The 23992-nt window shown below is 34.2% G+C and overlaps 1 protein-coding gene across 1 annotated transcript in view; it reads right to left on the bottom strand.

Annotated features, from left to right (window-relative positions):
- Positions 1-22032, bottom strand: part of LOC136031139 (aminopeptidase N-like) — a 66218-nt gene extending 44186 nt beyond the window's left edge. The window contains exons 1-5 of the mRNA XM_065710459.1: positions 21796-22032; positions 19886-20039; positions 14409-14611; positions 11080-11238; positions 4393-4511 (exon numbers count right to left, since the gene is read on the bottom strand). Coding sequence (XP_065566531.1) covers positions 4393-4511; positions 11080-11238; positions 14409-14611; positions 19886-20039; positions 21796-21968 — 808 coding nt within the window. The 5' untranslated portion in view covers positions 21969-22032. The remainder of the gene's footprint in view (positions 1-4392; positions 4512-11079; positions 11239-14408; positions 14612-19885; positions 20040-21795) is intronic.
- Positions 22033-23992: the final 1960 nt, after the last annotated feature.

Here is a 23992-nt window from a genome sequence, read left to right as displayed (position 1 = left end):
CTCTTTTTCTCTCTCTTTTGTTATATTTTGTTACTTCAACAACTATAATGGTGATATCACTGAACCTCAGCTTTAAGGCAAATTACTTGCAAATCTTATAAGCTATTCTGGGATTTCTTAGTTTGATTATCTTATCATCAAATATACTAGAGAAGTTTTAAAAAGATACTGTTACATTATAGTATTGATGGTGTGGCAGGGGGTGGCAAAATCTATATCCCTCTCCCTGACAAAAAGCCTAGCTCCGGCTCTGAGAAAACCGCATGTATTTATAACTCATACCTGCATGTGGTATTTTTCAGGCATCTGAGATACGGAAAAAGTCGATTGCAAGCAGCTCAGTTTTTGTTTTTTTATCCACAGTGATGATCGTATCAAACCAATGGTCTTAGAAGATCGGGAAAGGGCCCATTCAAAATAAAATTAAAAGTTCTAGTGCTCTTTTTAAGAAACCAAATATTGTGCCGCTGGAAAGAGGTGAATGTGCCACTTTTTTGCAGCAGATGAATATAGAAGAGGGTTTTCAGATGAGGTAGGGGATGTAAATTAACATCTAATCTTCCTTCATTCCACGTAATATTTCTAGAATAAGCCTGTACTAACGGACCTACAAATTGATAACTCCCATCTTATTGCAGAAATGTATTTCCAGCACAACATAAAAGATTACATTCATATTTTTATCAGCACAAAAGGGAAAGGTGAGGCTGGGGGCGGGGTTTATCCACGCTAGGAAACTTCCCTAGGGGCAAGTGCTACCAAGAGCCATACTCTAACCAAGATTTAAACATCAACAAGTTTCATTTTTCTACTCATATACGTTTCATAATCTCTCATTCAATACTGAATTGAGAGGGGAAAACCCCTGTCAATGTTAATAGGGGGACGCTCCACTAAAAACATTTGTTGAAAAAAATCCACTTAAAAACCATGGGACCCCTTACTTCGTTTGTGATATTTCCAGTTCTGCCTCTGAGAAGCATTTTAGGGGGCACACTTTATGGAGATGATTAGTATTCTCAAAATATTGTTGTACGAAAATTAAATTGCATGTTTTTATTTCTTCTAGAATTTAAGATATAGCAGTTTGTAGCAATAAATTCTAAGTAAAGAGCGGCCATCTCAATAGAAATCGAAACTAAAAAAAAACAGTGTTTACTACAGCAGTATAGACAGCAGTCCAGAACATTCTTTCGGTAGTGCTATGGTGCTTGATTCTAGTCAAACACCCAATTATTTTGTGATAACACCGTCTGCTATTAAGGAGGCTGTGTTGAAGCTTAGAAAGAAGAAATTCTCCGCTGATGCCGACAGTATTTGTGCTCAGTATTTTATTGCCGCAAGTGACCTCCTCTATAACCACCTTGCATTACTTTTTCAAATAGTTTTTAATGTTGGTGTCGTTCTGGACAGTTTATGCATGGGAGTGATTAGCCCAATCCTGAAAAAGAATAAATTAAAATCGTCATATTCATCGTATTAGCCAGTGACTGTGTCAAGGATTTTCGCAATGACATTTGAGCGTCTGATCGTTTACCATTCCAAAGAAAAGTGTTTTATGCCACCATTCCAGTTCGGGTTCCAATCGGGTTTAGGTTGCTTCCGTGCCCTTAGAAGTCTCTGTAATATGCTCTGGGATACAGAAGCATCTGCGAGCACTCTGGGTCTCGGAGCATACGATGTTTTGAATGCATTTGGCTCCCTTATCCACTCGTAGGCCATGTTGGAGTTGCATAGACGTGGTGTTAGGCTTGATGTAATTTTCCCTTTATATTATATGTATAAGCATCTAAAACTTCGTTTTGAAGTTGCAAAATGTACTTTCGAATAGTGAGTTCCCTTTAGTCGTCAGAATAAAGCAAGGAGCCATCACATTACCGATTATCTACAACTACGCGTCTCTTCCTGTACAGATTGGCCTACCTGTTAGTTGCATTTCAAAAAGGATGGATACATCAGTGCTTTGTTATGAGAATGATTTGTTAAATCCCTGCCGGTCAATAGCTGGTCGTCAACAGAGTTTTGATTATCTATCTGATAGATACTTACAAATAGGACTAAGTACGAAGGCTGCAAAGTCCCAAGTCCTCTTCTTTAATTTACACGGTAGTTATGTGCCCGATAGTATCTGCCTAGGTGATAGTGAGGTGGCAACCACCATTGTACTAGCATACTTAGGTCTCCTGATCGGGTCTTCGATTAAGAATACACAAAAGCTTTTGCTTCGGAATGCTGAAAGCAAACTTAGAATTGCTTATGCTAGTTTGGCTACATCGCTGCTGAATCTGGAACGGAAAGCCCTTTCTCGAATATATAATACTGTGACTCACGCACATATTTTATAATAGGCCCATTTTGGAGTATTTTTACTGAATCTGATAGGCGAGTGTTGCGAAAGTGTTATTTTAAGTACGCGAAGTTTTTGCTTCAGGCCCCTCGGTGGTTCAAGAATAGGAACATCGTTAACCGTTTTGGTGTGGTGGAACCGGTTCAGGCCGGGGATGAACAGTTTCAGAGACTGAGCAAAAAGTCCTCTTCTCACCCTTGGAAGTGCGCACTATTTTAGATTTGGTATTGTTAGTAATTTGTACATATCTTTATAACATATTTGTTTTGTTTTCCTTTCTTTTATTGTACTCCATTGTTTTCTTTTTTTGTTTATAGATGGGTAATAAAGACAATTCATTCATTCATTACAATATAAGCAACGTCCAAGTCGGTTGTTTATGCTGATTGTAATCTTGTAATTTTTTTTTAAATCTACTACAATAACCCTTTTATAAGAGAGAAAAATTCTCTAAAGAGAAAAACGAGCTTTTCAACAGAAATTGAGGAGCTAAATTAAAACTATAAATTAGCAAAAAAATGTCTATATATAAGGGGGCTTTCCCCTCCTAAGCACCCCTCCCTTCACGCTAAAGTTTTACCAATATCTAAAGAAAGGCTTTATAAACAGTAGGGTCGTTTAATTTGAATAAAGAGCTTTTTTTAAAGCAATACCGTAGAAACATCGGTGTAAAAAGCAAGAGATTGAGGTGGGGATAATCCCCCTTATATAGGGAATAATTTTGTCTTTTCAATATTATTCAGTACATACAATTGAAAAAACTTTTTTTTTTAATTTCAATTTCTGATTGTTTGTCAGATCATGCAGATAAATCTGCCCCCCCCCCCCGAGGTGCTTTATGGCACCCATCCTATTCCCCCCCCCCCTCTTAAACAACCCAATGACACTCCCTAATTTATTTATTTTTTGGAGGGGTACAAAAATTGGATTAGAGATGGATCAAAAACATGTTTTATGCATTTTTATCACATTTTTACAAGTTAGAGAACATTTCCACCCCTCATTGACCCTTCAAGTAAATACGGAATTAATTCTAAGGAAGTGGTGGAGAAATTGATGTCTAATCCGTCTTGATTTCGGGGAATATTTCTGGTCTAAATTATTATTATGGAAGTAAAGATTAACATTAAACTCCAAAATGAGCAGAATATACTCCATATAGGAGGGGGACATCCTCTTCTTCGTCCCCACCTCCACATCACAATCGAAGAAACTTCGGAGGACTGCTCATTCGATCATAAATTGAGAGTTCTAGTCCTTTCTTTATAAGTTGAAAGTGATTGGAAACCAAACAGTCCCTGTCCTAAAACTGTTTTTAATATCTGGTCTTTTTTACCCCTTCGGACATTTGATCGACACTTTTAGGTTCCTTTTTTGTAATTTGTCATTTACTGCTCAAATTTGCGTTTTGGGAATTTAACATGGGGTGAACTATCGGGGGTGAATTTTCCGTGAGTGTTAAATTTTTAGCGAAGGGAACTTTCTGAGGGGCATTTAAGTGGGGAATACTTTCTATGGGAGGAGGGGGTTAAACACCGGCTCTTATTTTTCGTTGTTGCTGAAATACGGTTTAACTTTGAATGTATTATTCATTTTGGTTATCATCAAAGGCTTCAATTCCCAACTATCAACACAGAATGAAACAAAAAGATATTTCATTTTTTGGAAAAAAAAAAAAAAACAGAGCCTTAAAAATGTTTTAAAAGCAAAAGAAGATTGAGAAGTAGGGATTGAACTAACTGAAAGAGTCTGCCTATGCTGAGATTGCAAACCATCCAAAAGAAAGAAGTCTTGCAAATAACTTGTTTTGAACTATCCAAAATTAATAGCAAAATATCTATTAACTCTTGCATATGTTAATTATGAAAATAATAATACAAACTAAAATTTCTAGAATAGAAAACCTTGGGAAATTTAGACAGTCCTCGGGCGCATTAAAAACAGGGATAAATTAAAACTAAACTTCCCGAGCAAAACGAAATATTAGCACGAAAAATACAATATCACCTATCGACCGAGCCTATAAAATAAGAAGTTTGGTTTACCTGAAGAAGGACTTCCTTCAAAACGTACAAAGTCGAAAACCGCAAAAGCAACAAGATATGTAGGCATGAGGACAGGAGATACTTCATAGATGTCCCACACAAAACTCGGATCAAATTCGCTGAAAAAAAAAACAAGATCATTTTATAAATATTAATGTACATACAGCGGAAAAACAAAAACAAATAGAATTCCCAAGCTAAAATTGGTTATAAACCATCTTGGAACTATTGGAAACAAAAGTCACAGTGAAGATCTAAGTGAAAAAAAAAAAAACTTCAGAAAATTTGACTTATAATTTGCCCGTGATATCAAAACTTTCGCTAAATGCATTTTTAATACATTTTTTTCTGCCTGAGATCATTTTAATGAGACTGGGATTACTTTCACGAAACAATAGGGAGCTCACAACGACCTATTTTTAAGATTTGAAAGCTTAAAAAGACAGGAAAATGAGAAATTAAATCCACTTAACTATAGGTTTTACACCTAGTCAGTGCAATGTAAAGCGAGGCAAAACAATATATCGAAAACATATGTTGGATTGCACATATCTCTTTTAAGCGACATTAGAGAGTAGACTTCAGAATGAAAATAGACAATTTTTGGTCTTAAAATAGCTTGAAAAATACCTAAGTTAAAGTAATAAGCATTCGAAACTTTACTTTTTCTTTGGGACGGTCAGCCGATACCAAGGCTCACAAAAGGAATTCCAAGGTATTGTGTCGCCTTAAACAAGGTGCAACTTGTCTACCTTTCTGCTAAAAAGGTGACAGTATATAGCAGTGGTTTTCAAACTTTATTTTATCACGGCTCCCTTAAAAATGTTTGATCATTCAGTGTCTCCCTTCCATTTTTTAAAATGGAAAATACAGACACGAACATTTCTAGTAATACAAAATTTGGCTAGACCAACTCTTAAAAACTGAGAAGACCATTAGCAATTTGTATTGTTGTTTTGTAATGAAGTGTATGTGCTTGCCTGCAATCAGCACAAAGTTGTTAAAGGTCGGTGTCAGTGACGAGATGAATGCACGAAGCTCCTTTTCTAGAGCCAAACAAACACGATATTTCGAATTCATTTCAGCTAATGCAGAAAGTCCTGTTTCGCATTAATAAGATTTTTGCGAGCGGCATCAATACTTTTAAAGCTTTATTTGAAAAAATATTAAATTTGCTCGTAATATCAAGCCAAAGTTGAATTAGAAATGAATTCTGAAAATTTTGTTTCAAAGAATTGTAACAAGCTAATCCAATCAACTGTTCTTTCTCATTACTCCTTAAATTAAATTTATCATTTTCATCGTCGATAAATGGATCGTGTAGTTACGTATATTTTGTAAAACCGAGATCTCTTGAATTTCTTATGAATGTTTTCACACTCCGAAGAGAAAATGAGATTCCTTTCCTACAATTCTATGTTTGTGTCATGAGCCAATAAGATTATTCCTAATTTTTGGAGTGCCAAACATCCCCGCCCTTAAAGAACCTGATTGGCTTTAAAACTTTCAGTGTGAACTCTCAAGCCAGCAACAATTCAACATGATTGGATCATGTTTGAAATTTAGACCAGTAAAAGAACAAGCAGCTTTGAGTCATGACATATTTTACAAGCGCTACCACTGTTTGCCTATGCTTTGACTATGCCTTTATTACAGTACAATATTTTTCACTAACACGTTCCCTCAACTCTTAATTCTCTTAACTTGACTAACTATAGAACGTGGGTTGGTCTGTATTGTAGTTGGGCGTGTTTTGTAAAACTGAGATCATCAAAGCAGTTCCAGAAATAAATTAACAAATCCTCCACGAGTAAAGCAAATGGTATTTTGTTTGCTTTTATGTTATCTCGGGCGCATAAATTTATGAATGAAAACATGTTTAACTTATTTTTTTCCAAATTTGCCTTCCATAGCACCATTTTCTCAGGACTGCTTTCATAACATCATTTTGAATCAATTTATGCATTTGTTGCCCTGGCATCGATTTATTCAAAAAACGTATTTTTCCTAAAACATCCACCAAATAGTTGATTTTGACAATTAAATTACCGTTTCCAAGCATATTTGAGTCCTCATTTGGATTTTCTTTGATAAAGTTTCAATTTTCACTTTGAGTTCCATGTATCCACTTAATCACTGGCACGCGATTGTACAATAGCACAAAACGGGTAAAGCGTGCAAAGCTGCAGGTAATTCCCGTATTGTTCCACAACTTTGTAAATAATCTAAGTTGTAATAGACTGTTTTTGATGAAGTTTATAGCTTTTGTTAATTATGTAAAAAGTTCCTCGCATTTTTTTTTTTATACGAAAGCTACGGCGTGGAGCATGCAATGCTTCCAGAGAACATCGGGTTTTTTTTTCATTTTAATCAGTGCTAGAAGGCCAGTTTTGTGTCCTGACTGTTATGCCCTCTGTACAAAGCCAAACGTAATGTTTCCAAATATGCCTCATTAAAAAAATTCATTAAAAGTCTCATTAAAAAAATGTCAACTACATCAAAAGTTTCACAGGATGTGCCTTTGCCAGGAATGACTTTGCCAAAAAATATACCTTCAGTTTTATTATTTTCTTCAACACATCGAATATATCCAGCTAGATACGTCGTTTTATCTAGGTCAGTTCCTTCTTCTACTTGTAAAGTGAATTTTGTAGTACATATCTGAGAAACTAATTGATCATAAAGCTTCTCCCTTACAATCGTCTTAATGACCGTCCCTGCACGGATTATCCAACTACATTTATAAAATCCTGTTAGTAATACCTTGAGATGATGAACCTAACTTTTGCTTAGCCTGGGACTCTAAATCCCGTGAATTACAAAGGGTTAAAATATTTTGGTTTTAATTTCATTTGATTTTCTGTTAATTCTGGCCAATATTCACACCTCCTCTTAGACTAGTTAGTTCGTGCCTCCCAAAAGAGCCGTGTCTACCGGTCGGGAAGACATTGGTGTAGAAGGACTAAAAAAGCTGGGCTTCGTACGTTTCATCTTGATACCAAGTCAAAACCTAGTTCGTTTTTGCAAAGAGTCAGTCTAGACCTTTTACTTTGCTCATGTTCGCATTGGATTGGGACTTAAATTGCTACTGCACCATATCAACAAAATTATACAGCTAGGGCTCAGCTAGTTCTCGTGCCAAGTTACTACTTAGCCCGTTTTACGCTGAGTCAAAAGTTAGTTTATTAATTTACCGAGTTGATGAGCAGTCATTTTATGAAATTTTGTGATTTGGACTTAACTCATATTTTCTTAAAGTATGTCCACAGTTTGAGCTTCAGTCATGTTAGTTTATCTCATTTTTGCTCCAAGTTTCCAAGGATCGTGTATTTTCCCTCGGTTTGTATAGATCCATAATACTTGCATGATCCCTGTTAAACAAGGATCAATACACCAACCTTTTTTACTAAAATGTAGTTATGAACAATAGGTTATTCTTATGTTTTGGGCACTTATCTCTACTGTTGCCTGGGTCAAGCTCCGTCAGGAGGTAGGTTTCTAGGATTTTTTGTTTATTGTTTTGAGCAAAATTGTCACTTTGAAATTCAAATCGATACCATGAGAGGTTGTGAAGCACTCAGGGGTGAAAAATGCTGTGGAAAGGGGTTAGTTACCTACCAAAAATTTGATCTTTGAGAGAGGTGATATAACTTCTGGCACTACAATTTCCAACTTTCGACAGAATAGTACCACTCCCAGGCTTCTATGATCAACTTTTCTACGTGAAGCGATGGGAAAAAAAACAATCCAAATTAGCACACATAACCCATCATTTTGTGCCAAATCAACAGTAATGCCATGACTGAAATGTATCTTTGAAGACGGAGCCGCGTGTCCAGTTTCGTATCCTTCCAGGGGCGGATCCAGGATTTTTCTTAGCGGGGGCGCATAAGAGGTTGCTCCGAAAAACTTGTAAACAAAAACTACCAGCGATTTCAAGGGAACCTCCAGAATTATGCGTCGTAGGTAGGTAGAAGAAATGGTCGTAAATTTAATCTAAAATCTGGTGACGATTAAAGTTCTAATAAATCTGTTAAAATTAAAATGATTTAGAAATATTGTTAATATATGAGAAAAATTTTAATATCGTTAATATATAAAAAAAATAGTAAGTTATAAATTCACCCCACCATAAAAAATAAAAAGGTGTTCACCATCTTCAAAAAAAATATGATATTTAATACTTTTTACATAATTTTTAGCCTTTGTACTTTGACCACTACAGCGAGTGATCTAAGCTTTATTGTCGAAAAAAAAGACAAAAAATGTTCTTGAACAATCTTTCGGAGTTATGCATTCTGTGTGACTATTTGTATAGGTCAAACCATTAGGCATGTCGCCTAGCTATTTCTTTTTAAAAATAGTGTTTTTAACAAACAGTGCCACCTTTGACGAAATCTCAAAATTTACTAATCAAAATCCTACATTTCATAACAACAAAAGCTTATCCTTTCACTTTTTTAAGTTTGGTATATTTTGCTTAAATTACGGAATTCATACAAGAAAAAGTCTATTTTCTTTTTTTGCTTCCGCCGTATCTATTTATTACACCAGTGATATCTACCTCAGCATGTCGGCTATTCGTTCTAAAACATTCAAATAAAGACCAAAATCGTCAGAAAAATATAAACCTTAATAAAGATGCATGAAGGTATTCGCTTTAAACTAAGTATACGAGTCGAAATACTCCTTAAAAACAAATAATTATGTGTCTGTTGTTTTTGTATTTTATAGGTATAAATTTGTGATTTAAATTCTCGGGGCTCCAAGCTGTGGTAGCTTTTTGGAAATTTAAATTATTTGATCTTTTTATTTGTGTGTTTGTTTTTGTGTCCCTGTGTCTGGGATGGCCTCCCACGCCCCTCCTGCCCGATATTTATATATTTACTTATCTTTTATGAGTTTTTTTTCTATTTTGTGTGTCTTCTACCGTATTATATTTTGAAATCATTATTACGATGAGATGTTGATGTTTTTTCTTATGTTTTTGCACTGTACCAGCCTTATGAGCTCTGCTCTCTGTTGGGGCATAATATTGTTTGTGTATTTTTTGAGTTGAATAAAGAAAAAAGTTGAAGTTGAAGTTGAAGTTTTTAATTAAAATTTTTAAAACCTTGAAATTTTTAGATATTCAATTCAAATCTCGATATGTCTGTTGAGCACAAAAACAAAAATTTTGCCTTGGGTTCAGATTTAGCATTAAGTAAGAGAATTGTCCTGAAAAAATGTTGATTTGTAGGCCAACTAATTGTGGATATATGCTAAGATGGCATGTACCAAAATAAGTACACAAATCCTCAGAGGTATATATAGCAGTATGTACAATTTTATGGACAAATATAAACAGCCCCAATACGTAAACATAACTATATTTTGTAATTGGTTGGTACTGAGAAGGTGAGAAATTCTGAAGCAATATTGCAGTCGCATCTTGTTTCCGTGGTTAACTTAAGTGGTGTTAATTTCCACTTTTTTCAACATTTCAATAATAAAGGTTTTAAAAAAAATCGATACCATTCCACTGATTTAAACTGAGAATTCACAGATAAATATAAAAACATAATTATTTTCCTTCTTTTATAAATAATTTTTTGAAAATATATTTTTCTTAAAGGATTACTCCAACCTTTGAAGGAATATTTCGACTCATATACTTGGTTTTAAGTGCATACTTATGCGGACCATTATTAAAGTTCAGATATGTCTGAGGAGTTTGATCTTTATTTTAATGTTTTAGGATGAGCAGAGGCAGGGATATGTCATATAAAGCAGAGCTTTAATTAAATGAAAATATGTATTAAAGTGGCCACCATTTGCTAACCGAAATCATTGATAGCAAAAAGAAGTTTCAATATTAATTTAGTCAGCCCTATTGTGACAACAGAATCCTGAAATATCATTTTGACAGGGTAAAGAAGCTATGATTTTCAGTTCCCCCTCCTTTCTAATACGAAACGAAGATTTTCACATCCCAGTTGGCTTTTGCGGTAATCGGGACATATTTCTCTGATGAATCTAAATTTAATTAGATACTTTTAAGTGGTATGCGTCATCTAACAGAGTAGAATCTAACAGAGATCACACAATATAAATGAAACTTGTTTCAAACTTGTCTGGAAAAAGAAACAGTCTTAACAATTATTTCTTATTTATAACTGAACTATTAAAAACCAATTGCAAAAACTACTTTAAGAGGGTATATCGTCCCAACCCCAACCGGAGCAAACAGTCACGATCCTAAATCCACCACCAAGTTCAGGGGCGCCCCCCGCACCCCCACCTGTATTTCTCACTGGAACCTTGCCTTTTGGGCTGCGTGGGTCATTTACCTTGGACGCATATTATTTTAGCCTTTAAATTATCTAGAGTAAAAGAAGTGACTTAAACTTTTGACTCGCGGCCGAAGGGGAATACGGGAGGGTCCTGGCAAAAAGAAATCAGGGGACTTGTTTTTCTTTGATAACTTCAAAACCTCCTACAGGACACTAAATCTTTAATATCTAATTTAATGAGCCCTCCCCAAATTTTTCTCTGATTTGATTTTATCTCTGATTTGAACTGGAAAAAATACGCACAGGAGACACATAGCTCTTTACTAGTCTATGATAACATGAAAACTATGACATACTCAGGAATCAAGTTGTCAAATATCTAGCTTCTGCCTTGTTGATGCAGACTAAAACTTACTGAGGGACTCCGGTTTCAGTTTGTCTGGTATTTGATAGGGTAGAATAATCAGGCGTTCTACCAAGGGTCACCTTAAATAATGCTTTCATATTAGGCTCATCAAAAGATGGAAAGGCTCGCCGTGCATCTGTTGACTCAAACTGAGTGACTGCATGCCATCTAAAAAATTAAACGTCATTACAAAGATGAATAAAATAAGAAATTGTTCCTTTTCATCCATCACTTATTTGGTAAAAAGAGTAACCTGGTCTACTTTTTCATAATAATTGCACCAGAATGGACGAAGTATGGCATCTGCCGTTTGTGTGTACTTTCTTTCTGGAAAACTGTTCAAGATAGTTCTTAAGCCTAAAGTCGGAATAAATAAATCCTACCAAAGCTTTAGCAGTTATATGTCGTATGTTCCCCAACTTAAAAAGTCAAATCACTATTCAGCAAAGTATTTCAGTTTAGAGGAAGGACAGCTAAAGCTATATCTCATTCTCTCCAGTTTTTTCTTATGCTACTAATTTTAATTTGTTTACGAGAGAGCGCGTCCACGACTTTTACGGAAAGCGTGGGCCATGTGTTGGATTGATAAATTCACTCTGAATTTTCTAAATCCATGTTTCTTGCACACTCCCGCCTAGGCCAGATGGGACAATCTTAGCTTGTTCTTGAGCCAGAGCCAAAAATGTGACAACTGAAATAGAGTTTTATGCTCTATGCAAGAGATGACTATTTCAAGTTGTCCCACCGAGCTATTGTTTCTTCGGGACATGCTTCTAGCTTTCGAGCTGAAAACACTACACTACGTCTTTGCGTTTAAAATGGTTGAAGTTTTAAAATGTCTTTATGGAAATATTGGTGGAGTGGGAAGTCGAAACTCTCCCACTACACTTTCTCAAGCCACTGGACTTCAAAAAGTTAGAAAGGAAGTATTTACAAAATGAACAGATTTACACTCTACATTGAAATCATAGGGTTTGTGGTAATCATTATCGAAACACTAAAGCATTTTTCCCACTGCATATAATGCAAGCAGATCTTTTAACTCTAAATGAGATTCAAAGGGGTCACAATACACCCAACAAATATATTGTACTTGCAATCAGTGTCTTTAGTCGCTATGCATAGGCTATTCCATTGCAGAAAAAGAGAGGTGTTGAAGTTGCTAAAGCTATAAAAAGTATTCTTGACCAGGATTGCTAATGAAAAATTCATACGGTTCAAGTTAATACTGCTGTTTTTATTTAGGATTTAGATAAAATCATGCAAATTTATAATCAACGCCTTCACAAAAGATTGTGAAGAAAAATTTAATGTTGGTGATACAGATCGAATTAATAGAACTAATAATATTTTTGAAAAGGAAAATTTCTTATGGTCTACTGAACTTTTTAAAGTGTCAAAATCCTAGATACTAAACCTATAACATATCTTTTACGAGACACCAAAGATGGAAATATTCTCAGCGGTTTTTATGACTATGAACTTCAAAAAGTCAAAAATAATAGTGAAATCTATCAAATTGAAAAGCTATTAAAGAGTAATATAAACAGATGTAAGAAACAGTTGGATGTCCATTGGCAAGGATATAACTCTGATTTTAATTCTTGGGTAGTAGTTAAAACGTATACAATGCCAAATGATTTCTATGTGACATTCAAGTCCAACGAATCTGATCCATCTACAATGATTTGATAAAAGTAGAGATTTTTGGACAAAAATCTCTCCCACTATCAAACTCGATAGCGAGTATGAAGTTGCTCATGTCGATTGTATTCTCAAAACTACATATGATATCCTGAAGAAGGATTGTCCATATGACGCAAAAGTAAGACCAGATGATTAGCCACTCGTTACTGAGAAATAAATAAAATCAATGAACTCGGGTTAATATATATTCATCATATTACCATAGGCAAGGAATTTGATAGTATGAATGATTTGTATCGTGCTATCAATAGAAGAAACCCAAACGCAAAAATGAACGTAAAAACGTCTCCAAATCTAAAAATGGTGCCCTTCAATTCAACAATTTATTCAATAGAACAGGGTAAGATCTACATTAGTTCTCCCATTGACAATGAGGGGCTATTCTTAACCATCAATGGTACTTAATTCTTAAACCTAAAATTCTTAACCTTAAAGAATTAAATGGTAGAAGTGCTATGAATGGTAGAATGGTACAAGAGCAGAATCATACTAGGATATGTAATCTATACTAGAGGGGGGGGCAGAAAGTGGGCCCCAAACCAAGCCAATATCTTAGCTTCGATCCTATCACCAACGTTCTAGCAAAATGGTAGGTATATTGTAACTTGTTTCAACCGGAATCACACAAGGAATTAGAATAGGTATGAATGGACGACCAATCAATTACCAACTAAACGACCAAATATGAATGGTCGACTTATTACTTGTTACTCCTGGAAACATTTTAACACAGAGTTAAGTATTTTGCGTTCTGATTTTACTCGAATTATTTGTAGTTACCCTCAATCTGTGTGACTGGAAGACCAGAGTGTGCCTGTGACAACTCCACCCCCTTTCCTTCTGCCCACCAGCTTTTTAGCAGAAAGTAAGACATGTTTCGTCTTCTTTAAAGGGGTGTTACGCAAGAATTTTGAATCTGTACTGTTGTAGGCAGAAATCGGACCTTTTGCCCCCTCAACTGTAACAAGTTGTCTCCGAAAAGAGTAAACAAGGTAAAAGTTGCTCTACTTGTTATTAATTTCCCATACATTTTGGGTAGGAAGAAGTGTCTTCGTGCAAGAGGTTGCACAATATTTGTGAATAATAGTGCAATGCAATGAAATAAATTTACAATTTGTATCTTGATTTTGAGATTGTTTACACGGCAATCACTCCATGATAGATATGGAATCAAAATTATTAAAGTCAGTTGCATTAGAAACAATTAATAGGCTATACGTTTTTTGACAAAGTAAGATACGATTAAAATGTACAGGTTGCAATTTTTTTAATTACAACTTCAAGTGTGTTAGGTTTTACATTTCCGGGCAAAGGGATAAAACAGTATCCTATTTACATGGTGGGTTTGAAGATCAACTACATTAACTAACAAAATTGATTGGGTGTCAGAAAATAAAACTAGGTTGGTTTTAAGAACGCGGCATTTTCCCAGCATTTTTAATTAGCGTGTCTTATTTCTTTTTTTTTAAAGATTCTTCTTAAGACACGCGATTTTAAAACTCGTCGAGAGGTTGAACAATACAGCGTAACTTGTGTCAGCAAAGCCGACTAAAGGCTGCTGCAATAGTTTACGGTACCCTTGAAGCATAAATGCATTTTTAGATCTTTTAACAATTTTGACGTCCGCTTACTTAGTAACTCCTTCGCTATTTACATACGAAGATCTATAAAAACCAGCAGCGAGGTTGTTCAAATTCCCAATAAATTTGATTGACACGGTGTATATCTCTCCAACTTGAAGGTCTTCTTCAAGATATATTACAAACTGATCTGTTTGGCGGTCATGATTTTCCCACTCTGACACAGCCATTGGTGTTGCGTCAGTTTTATAAACCTGAAAAAATAGAAACTAAATAGAAATCTTACGGCATACTAATATTTTGGAACTGTCTTGTATTGCATAAAACGTCGTGCCTTTTTTATTATTATTAATTTTTTTTGTCAAGCTATACATTTATAATCTGTTCAAAGAGATGATTGAACAGCTTTATTGCTGTAATTAACTTTATTTGTTCTACTTTACTTACTAAAAAAAAAAGCTAAATCCTGCATTTAACAGAGCTAAAAAAGATAACCATTCCAAGACTCTCCTATCTGTGTTAAACAATAAAAAAAAACAAGTTATTTCAACACAAAGTAAGGAGCATATATAAGAACTTAAAATGAGTAGATGGGACTAAGTATATCAGGGGATTGCCCCGTCCCCAACACCTCGCTCTTCACGCTAAAGTTTTTATTGCTTTTAAAAAAGATTTCTTATTATTCTAATTGAACGACCCTTACACGTTTCAGGTGTCGTTGTTAATGAATTGGGACAAATCCAAACTCTACTACAAAGAGCATGGTGTTGAAAAAGGGGCATCTCCTGTTATAAACGTAATGAGTTCTGAACGTTTTATGTTTTAATGTTACTCCTCACTTTCAGTTGATTTAAAATAAGAACTCTGAGATACGATATCCTTCTAAATATCAAATTTCATTAAGATCCGATCATCAGTTCGTAAGTTAAAAATACCTCATTTTTTCTAATTTTTCCAAATTAACCGTCAGCCCCCCCCCCCAATACCCCCCGATGGTCGAACCGAGGAACGACTATTTCTAATTTAAACTGGCCTGGTTCCTGGTACGCCTGCCAAATTTTATCGTCCTAACTTACCTGGAAGTGCCCAAACTATCAAAACCGGGACCGACAGATCGACAGACCGATAGAAATTGCGATTGCTATATGTCACTTGGCAAATACAAAGTGCCATAAAAATGGCTAATGAATGTCATGCTCTTTACGATAGGAGGTTAAACCAAAACCAGAGAATTTTTCTTATTTTTTATAGGCCAGAGTTTATTTTTCTTAATGATATTGTAATAATATGGGAAAGAACGACGTGAATTTTCATGCATTTTTTTTTTAACTTAAGATTTTTTTTTTGTTTAGTACTTAGAACTTTTCTGGGAATTGTAATGAGCATCCCATGTTTTCTCAAAACTAGAACACAATTTGCGTTTTACTGAGAAAAAAAACTTACTTATGAAAGTGAGAAAAGTATTTCAAATGTGTTTTGTCTTCAGTAAATTGCAATTTGTGTTCTAGTCTTGAGAAGGCATGGGGTTATCAGCCCTACTCATGTTGATTTTTGTTCGTTTTGAATTTTATTTGGCTATTTATTGTAATTTCTGTTCGTTTTGAGTTTCATTTAATTATTAATAGGGATTTGTGGTAGATCTATGCATGGAAGATTATTTGACTTTATTTTTGCTTATTCTTGCCTTAATTTAGCTATTACCTTTTCTTTGAAAAACTTGATTTGTGAAAAAAAAAATTAAATTAATATGTGTTTGTTTTTTATTGACATTGTCTTTTTCATGGAAAAAAAAGTTTTATCGTTTGGGTATTTTATAGTATGGAATGCTATTGGTATTCGAGAAACTTTTTCAATAATTTTTCCTGACACAAACAGTATTTTTTAATTTAATTTTATAGAGTCTGAAGTTAACCTGAAAAATGAAACTTAAAATCATTCCTAAAAGATTTTATCTATTCTCATTGACAAACTGGATACACTTATACTCTTTTTATTTATTTAAATTGTGAAAGCAGAAGTAGTAATAGTAGCATCCCCAAAAGTTTCAACTTAATACCCCCAGTCGTTCTCGATATATTACTGAGATATCTTATTGGCAACCATAGCTACAATGAGCTTTGATTTATTTTAAAACAGTATTTAGTTTTACAGAATAATGGGCCAATCCATAATTGATCGGGGTTGATATGTCTAATATCTTTAAAGACATAGTTTTTGGACAATCCTACTATACTGAACGGAATGGCTGTCTCAAAATTTTGACTGGGTGCGTTTGGAAAATGAATGGACCTGAGAGAAGAGCTACTTGGCCTCCAATATCTTGTTACTCTCAGAAAGAAAACCAGAACTTTTAATTTGAATTGAATTAACTCCTTTAGAATTTTCAATGATATGTCTAGCTACTATAGAGTGGTGCTGGCTACGATATTGCTTATATGCTCTTTTGAAAACCTGCATGCATATAATTCTTTCCTTTAATTGAAGCACCTAAACATTCAACTAACAGTTGAATGTTTTCCTAACAGTTTCATTTTAATACTTTTAACGTTATTAGTTACATTAACTGTAGTGGTAGCATTAAAAGTATACATATATTGCCTTCTAGCTAGTTCAACATCCCCCACAACTTATATTATTAAGGTCTAATTTAATAATATAAGTTTTTCTTCAGATATGGAATTACCTTTTCTTTGAAAAACTTGATTTTTTATAAAAATTAAATTAATATATCTTCGTTTTTTATTGACATTGTCTTTTTCATGGAAAAAATGCACATTTTTCTTCTTTTTTTTTATTTAGTTCAACATCCGCCTAAATATTCCTTAAAAGCTTCTCCTTAATAGCCTTAGCTTGCACAGCAGCAATAGTTGTAGCAGCATTAGTGGCAGTATGCACATAGCACCTTTGGTTTCCTCAACATCCCCTTCTTCACACGCTGAAAGTTTCAGCTTAATATATACCATCAATCATTCCTGAAGCATTTATGATGCGTCCACTTGACAACCTGTGGGAGCATAGTTTTTTTCGATTTATTTCCATACAGTTTCTATATATACCAAATTTTTTGTCTTAATATCCTTAGTTTTAATAGCAGTAGTAGTAGTAGTAACCATAGAATTAATTGTAGTAGCCTATGCTTTAGTGGCAGTAGTAGTAATAGAAAAAAAATAGTAACAGTATCAGTGATATGAGTAGAAGCAGTAACATTAGGATGCAAATTTTTTTTTTTTGGTTAGTTCAACATCCCTCACAACAAGCCCTGTTAGTTTCAACTTCCAACACCAAACTGATCCTAATACATTATCGTTACACCATTTTGACTTCCTGCAAACAAAGGGGATTTCCAGATTCAAATCCTCTCCCCCCTACCCTCAAAATTTCGTGAAAATTTTACCTTCATGCTCTTAGGCATAGCTGTAATAGTAGTCACAGAATATTACTAGTGATAGTAATGAATACAGGTGGTACTACTAGCAGCAGTAGTATTAACCTATTGCCTATTGATCAGTTCAAAATCTCTGATCAAGTCCTCTAGGTTTAAACTTAATATTAAATAAAAAAACAAGTTTTATAACTGAAATTAAGGAGCGACATTAAAATTTTAAACGAACAGAAATTACTTCGTATACGAAAGAGGCTGCTTTCTCTCAACTCTAGTTTTTAAAACAGTAAAAAACTTTAGCGTAAATAGCGGGGCGTTGATAAGGAAGCAGCCCCTTTCATATACGAAGTAATTTCTGTTCGTTTTAAGTTTTAATGTCGCTCCTTACTTTCAGTTAAAAAAACTTGTTTTTTTTATTTAATTTCTAAACGTTTTTGAATCAATACATGTTTTGATTTTGGCTACCTTCTTTTGCAATAGAGGAGAAGTGTTTTACAAACACAAGAGAAGGACTTTATAGAAGTACTGCACGAGAGGAACTAACTTAAATACTTCGGAAATCCGTATATAAAATGATTTCCAAGGTTCTTAGAAACACGTTCTACTATATTAAAATTTTCCAAATTCTACGCTCTGGTATTATAAACCTAGTTTTATTGATTTCCATCTCCAGAAGAAAAAACATCATACATTCTATAAACCCGTGTTTTACTTAGGGCTTTTGGAATCCAATATAAATTTCAAAGATAAAGTTGACCCACATTGAATTAAAAATAGGTTTCATGCTTCCTGTTCTAAGACTTACATTATAAGTTTAAACCCTCCATCATGTTTGACTTTAAAAGGGAATTGGAACTATGCATTTTAAATCAAATGAGCCTATTCTAAATTTCATATGACCACTCCTTTCATAAATACCTTGTATGCCATTGGGGCATAACTAACAACCCTTACTCCCAGACTCTGTGGGATTCTGTCCATCCCCAAGGCCTTATTATATGAACTTTGGACTGTATTTGAACAAATGGCTATCTGAAAATTTTTATCGGGTGCATTTGTGGAAAATAAAACAGAGGGGGGCTGCCCCTAATCACTTTGACTCTTAAAAAGGGAACTGCAACATCTGATTTCAAATCAAATGAAAACCCTCCGAAGTACGACCACCCTTTCCATAGAATCCTTATATGACCTCGGTGAAAAAACGTGCGGGGTGGGGGATTATTGCCCTCAAATCACTTTTTTAAAAGGCCCTTTAAATTTCTAATCGAATGAGCTGAATGAGCCTTTTTTGAAGTTTCTATGACGACAAATGGCCATCTCAAAATGTCTATCAGATGGGGAAAATACGAGGTGTGGAGGGGGGGAGGGTATCGCCCTTAAGATCACTCTGAATGTTAAAAAGGGTAGTAGAACTTCCGATTATCAATCCAATGACCCCCCACTTTGAATGTCATACGATCACCCTTTCTATATAAATCTTATATGCCCCCAGGGCATAACGTACGATCCTTTCCCTGAGGGCTTGTCATCCTCAAAGACATAATTTCTAGACCTTTCAACTATGTTGAACAAAATAGCTATCCCAAAATTTTGATTGGATGTGTTTGGGAAAATGATGGGCGTCGGAGGGGTTTTAGTTGCCCTCCAGTTACATTCGACTATTTAAAAGGACACTAGCCCTTCCAATTTCCAATCGAGTGAGCCCTTTATGAAGTATCTACGACAACTCCGTCGATACGAAGTGTCCTGGTCTAAAACCAAAAAAACTAAAATATATATATATATATATATATATATATATATATATATATATATATATATATATATATATATATATATATATATATATATATATATATGTGCCCATATCTCTCTCTACTTAGGCAGCGCTATTGCGCTACCTATGATCAAAAGCTCATCCTTAGTTTTGACTGAAAAACCCTACGAAAAAAATTTTAATAGTTTTTCAAGACTCATTGGTTGGGCATGTCTCAAAGTGACGTTAAGCACAATAGGGTTTACAGCCAAGATGGTTGTGAGCATTTTAACCATGCTTCCAAGCAGCTGCAACAAAAAAGAACACAAAAAATGAAAGGACTCAGAAAGCCCAATTCTTGTTTAATAACAGAAATACTAAAAAACTCACCTCAGGTTTTTCAATTGTCATATCCCGGTAGTGTAGTGTAATATTATTGCTTGCTTCATAGCAAGTAAATGTAATTGTTACTGATCCATCAAATGTGAAGTTTCCCTCAGTCAAAAAAGGAAGTAGTTTGATCTCATAATGGTCTGGAAGAACACTGAAATACAGGAAAAAAGTTCAGTTTGTGTCTCTCTGTTAGCTCATAACAAGGAATGACTCTACAGTTTGAATCGAAGTTTCATCTCTCTTTTAATGATTCTCTTTTTCCTTATTTTCTAATATTAATTTTTCTCGTTTTGGCTCATGAAAATACACACGTATCAAGTATCAGATCATTCTCACTGATTTGCTGATAAGCCGCATGACTACCAGTTAGAATAAAGAATAGTTTTAGGAACCTTAGCCCTGATTATCAGATAAATAGCCTCTTTGTAAGCTTAATTTCATTTCTCTTTAAATTCATTGCTTCAACACTAGCCTTAGCTATTCACTCGATAATTTTTTTTTGAAAATTAATGTTTTTTCCTCGCTCGGTTAACCGATTACGAGACGTCTTTAAAGAATCTGCTAATTAGTTAGCTCCCTGTGATACAGCATCTATTTTGAAAACATGAAATCGCGAAGAAGAGAGAAAACAAGGACAATAACAGCCAGTAAAAAATTAAGAAACTATGCAAGTGTTTCGGTCAAGACCTCCGCTTGACCATCCTCAGCGAAGGATAAAACTGATAAAATATAAAAAAAAACTTAAAAAAAATAAAACTAAAATAAGATGACCCTTTCGGAGTAACCGTGAAAGGGTAACTAGTTTTCAGGGAGGCAGTTGAAATAAAAAAGCACATTCATCTAAAGGTTGCCCTCAATTCAGGTACTGGAGAAACTTTTGTAAGTCCTATTTATGATCAAATTATTAATTTCTATCGCTTTTATATCCTTCCACAAATTTTTTTTTGCAGTCAAATACAATCTCTGATAATGCCCTACCTGGAAAGCGACAAGCTTTTAAGAGGCTTTACGCAAGATGAAGTTGTGAAATGCTAATTAGTCTCATATTTTTATCCAGTTACAGTATCATCGTTAGTCTAGTATAGGTTTGCTTTCTCCTCCTTTTTATATTTTTTCACCCTTTTTAATTTACTAGTTTTATTTGCTTTAATTTCCATTCACATTTACGGCCAGTATATTTATGTATGCATTTACATGTTTCTTAACTTCTATCAATTTTTTTCTTTTTTTGACAACTTTGATATAATGACGGTGCATTCTTTTGCCAGTTTTATGCATATGAATGTTTGTAAGGCTTTTTGTTGTTATTCTATTTTTTGTTTTGACTCCGAAATACAAATTTGGCCCATCTCGGCTTAAAATAGCTATTTTTGAAATACATCTCTCTTGTCTCTTATCTCGGAACATCGGAAAAGGGCATGTGAGGAGGCTGGTTACTCTTCAATCTTATTTGGCTCTTCAAAAGGTCACTAGAACCGTCAATCTCCAGTCAAACGGACTCTTTTCGAACTTTCTACTATCACCCTTTCCATAAAAAATGGCTCTGGGAAAAAAGTAAATAACAAATTAATAAACAATTCATTGAAGGATTGTGGCTACTTCCAGGCAACGTTAGAGCGTTGTCTCTGAAAGATTAGTTTTGAAAAATGGTTGATGTGCAAGAACGATAAGAATATTTAAGAGTTCAGGCAAATTCTTTTTTAATGCCATATTTCCCCATAGATTTAATTAAGTAGGGGTGTTTACTCTTTAGTTTCTCTCCATTATGAACTTTAGTTGTTGATTATATGTCCTAACTCTGCTTACTTCTTAGGAAAAATAAAATATGAAAATCATTTCGATAAACATAGATACATTCATTTTACAAAATAAATAGTTCTCGGTGTAAAAATAGAAGAAACACTTACTGCCTTGGAAGCCTATAGCCTATGGCTTTGTTTTCGTTTCTTCTAGTACCAATTGGATTTTGTCTCCAAGTTTTCCACGATTCTTGGTTTTCCTCATCATCAATCTGACCTGCCGCCAGAAAAATAAAAAATGAGAGAAATAACACTGAAAAAGATGTCTTTCCTTGTAACATTCTGTTAAAGAATAGGCTAAATTTTCGTTACTTCGATACTTTTCTCGAAGTAAAACCATCCGAGCATTGCAAGAGATAAGAAAATTAGCTTTTTATTTAAAGAGGATTAAAATTTAAAAAAAAATATGTTAAAAAGATAAATTTGATAAAATTATCTTACTTCTAAATTCCAATATTTATTTTATCTAATATGGGGAAGCTATATATTGATATAAATTCTTGAACAAACTAAAACACCATTAAAAAATTTAAACTTCTGTAATTATTTTATTTTTAAACAAACATAATTGGAACTAAGTCTTTTAGTCTATTGAAGGAAATATAAATATTGACAAAATTTTCCCAAGTGTTGTGAAATCGATATCTTTTGCGATTTAGAGATAAATTTAACTCAATTTCAACAAAAGACTCCAAAGAAACTGTTTGGCAACACTTTATGTTAGTATTGCTTTCACGCACAAAAAAAAATTAATAAATATGGCACACCATGCCTTATTCTAATCGTTCTGTCCTACAAATTAAATAAAAAAAACCAATTTTTTTAACTGAAAGTAAGGAACTACATTAAAACTTAAGACGTACAGAAATTATTACGCATATGAGGGTTTTCGCCCCGTCTTCAATACCTCGCTCTTTACGCTAAAGTTCGAACTGTGTTCCAATTCTTTAAGAATGACCGCTGAATCAAAAAGGCCGTTTAATTAAAATAAATTGCTCTTTTGAAATTACTAAAAATATTTTAGCGTAAAGAGAGAGGTATTGACGAGGGGGGAAAACCCGTCATATACATAATAATTTCTTTTTGTTTTGATTTTTAATGTAGTTCCTTACGTTTAATTGAAAAAACATGTTTTTTATTTAATTTCTGAATGTTTTTTTAAATAATGTTGGAAGATCCAGCACCCCCTTCATGAAAATTCTCTTCCCCCATGAAAAACTCCTCCATGGAAAGATCCTACCATGTAATCCCTCCCTCTGCCTCTCCCCCCACCAGAAAAATTCTCCTGAAAACGTCTGTATACTTCCCAATAACCAATACTATACGTAAACAATGGTTGTATCTGTACACAATAAACAAAGATTGGACGGTCGGAAGTTTAAAAAGTAAGTGTAAAGTGGATATTAAGAATGTGGGGAGGTACGTGCGTGTAGCTATGCAGCACAAAGAGAGATTTTTGGAGGGTGGACGATAGGCGGGACAAGAAAGGAATGTTGAAAGTTATTTTATATGGTGTGCTTGAAGCATTTTCTTTTTTTCTTTTTGTAGCCATGATCCATGTAGCTTTAAAACATTTAAAATATATTGATCATGTGTTTGATATTTTGTGTAATTACGCGAGATTTATAATATTATGTGCCTTTTTGTTTTTGTTTTCTTTTTGCAATTGTTATTCTTTTTCATAGTTATTATTATATACCCTGTCATGTGACTTAATATCATGTAGCATTATTTTGTATTATTTGTTCTTTTTTGTTTTTTGCCATGGCCCCTAAGTGGCTTTTGTCGCAATAAATATCTATCTATCAATCTATTGCATTTAATCTAATTTTTGATGCCTTTGAAAAGATTTTTACTGTAACTCCCCAACCCCTAAAAACAAAATCCTGGATATGCTCGTGCTTTCGGGTATTTGCACAACTTGAATTCTTATCTTTAGTTTTATTTCAACGAATTTGATTAAACTCTAAAGCAAAATAGTAAACTTAGATATTGTAGAACCAGTTATTCTTTTAATTATCATCAGTTCGCGGTACCAAACTGTATGTAAGGAGTGATGCGGTTAATCAGTAACCGTAAGTCCGAAAAACAGAATTTCGATATCAATTGGCCAAAAGAATCGGCTTAAAGAATTGGCCAAAAGAATTACCTTATTATGGTGATTCCAAATATATACGATTCATTAAGTAATGTTACCCATCAAAAGGTGTGAGCCTGAGAAAATTTTGCATGATTTCCAAAAAAGGAGAGAAATGACCCTAACAGTCATGGAATCTGAATGAAAGTCACGCCATAAGATTCAACG

Source organism: Artemia franciscana, chromosome 9 (genome assembly GCF_032884065.1).
Source record: "Artemia franciscana chromosome 9, ASM3288406v1, whole genome shotgun sequence".
Taxonomy (NCBI): Eukaryota; Metazoa; Arthropoda; class Branchiopoda; order Anostraca; family Artemiidae; genus Artemia; species Artemia franciscana.
The sequence above is the reverse complement of the archived record's forward strand: the minus strand, read 5'-3'. Positions and strand labels throughout refer to the sequence as shown.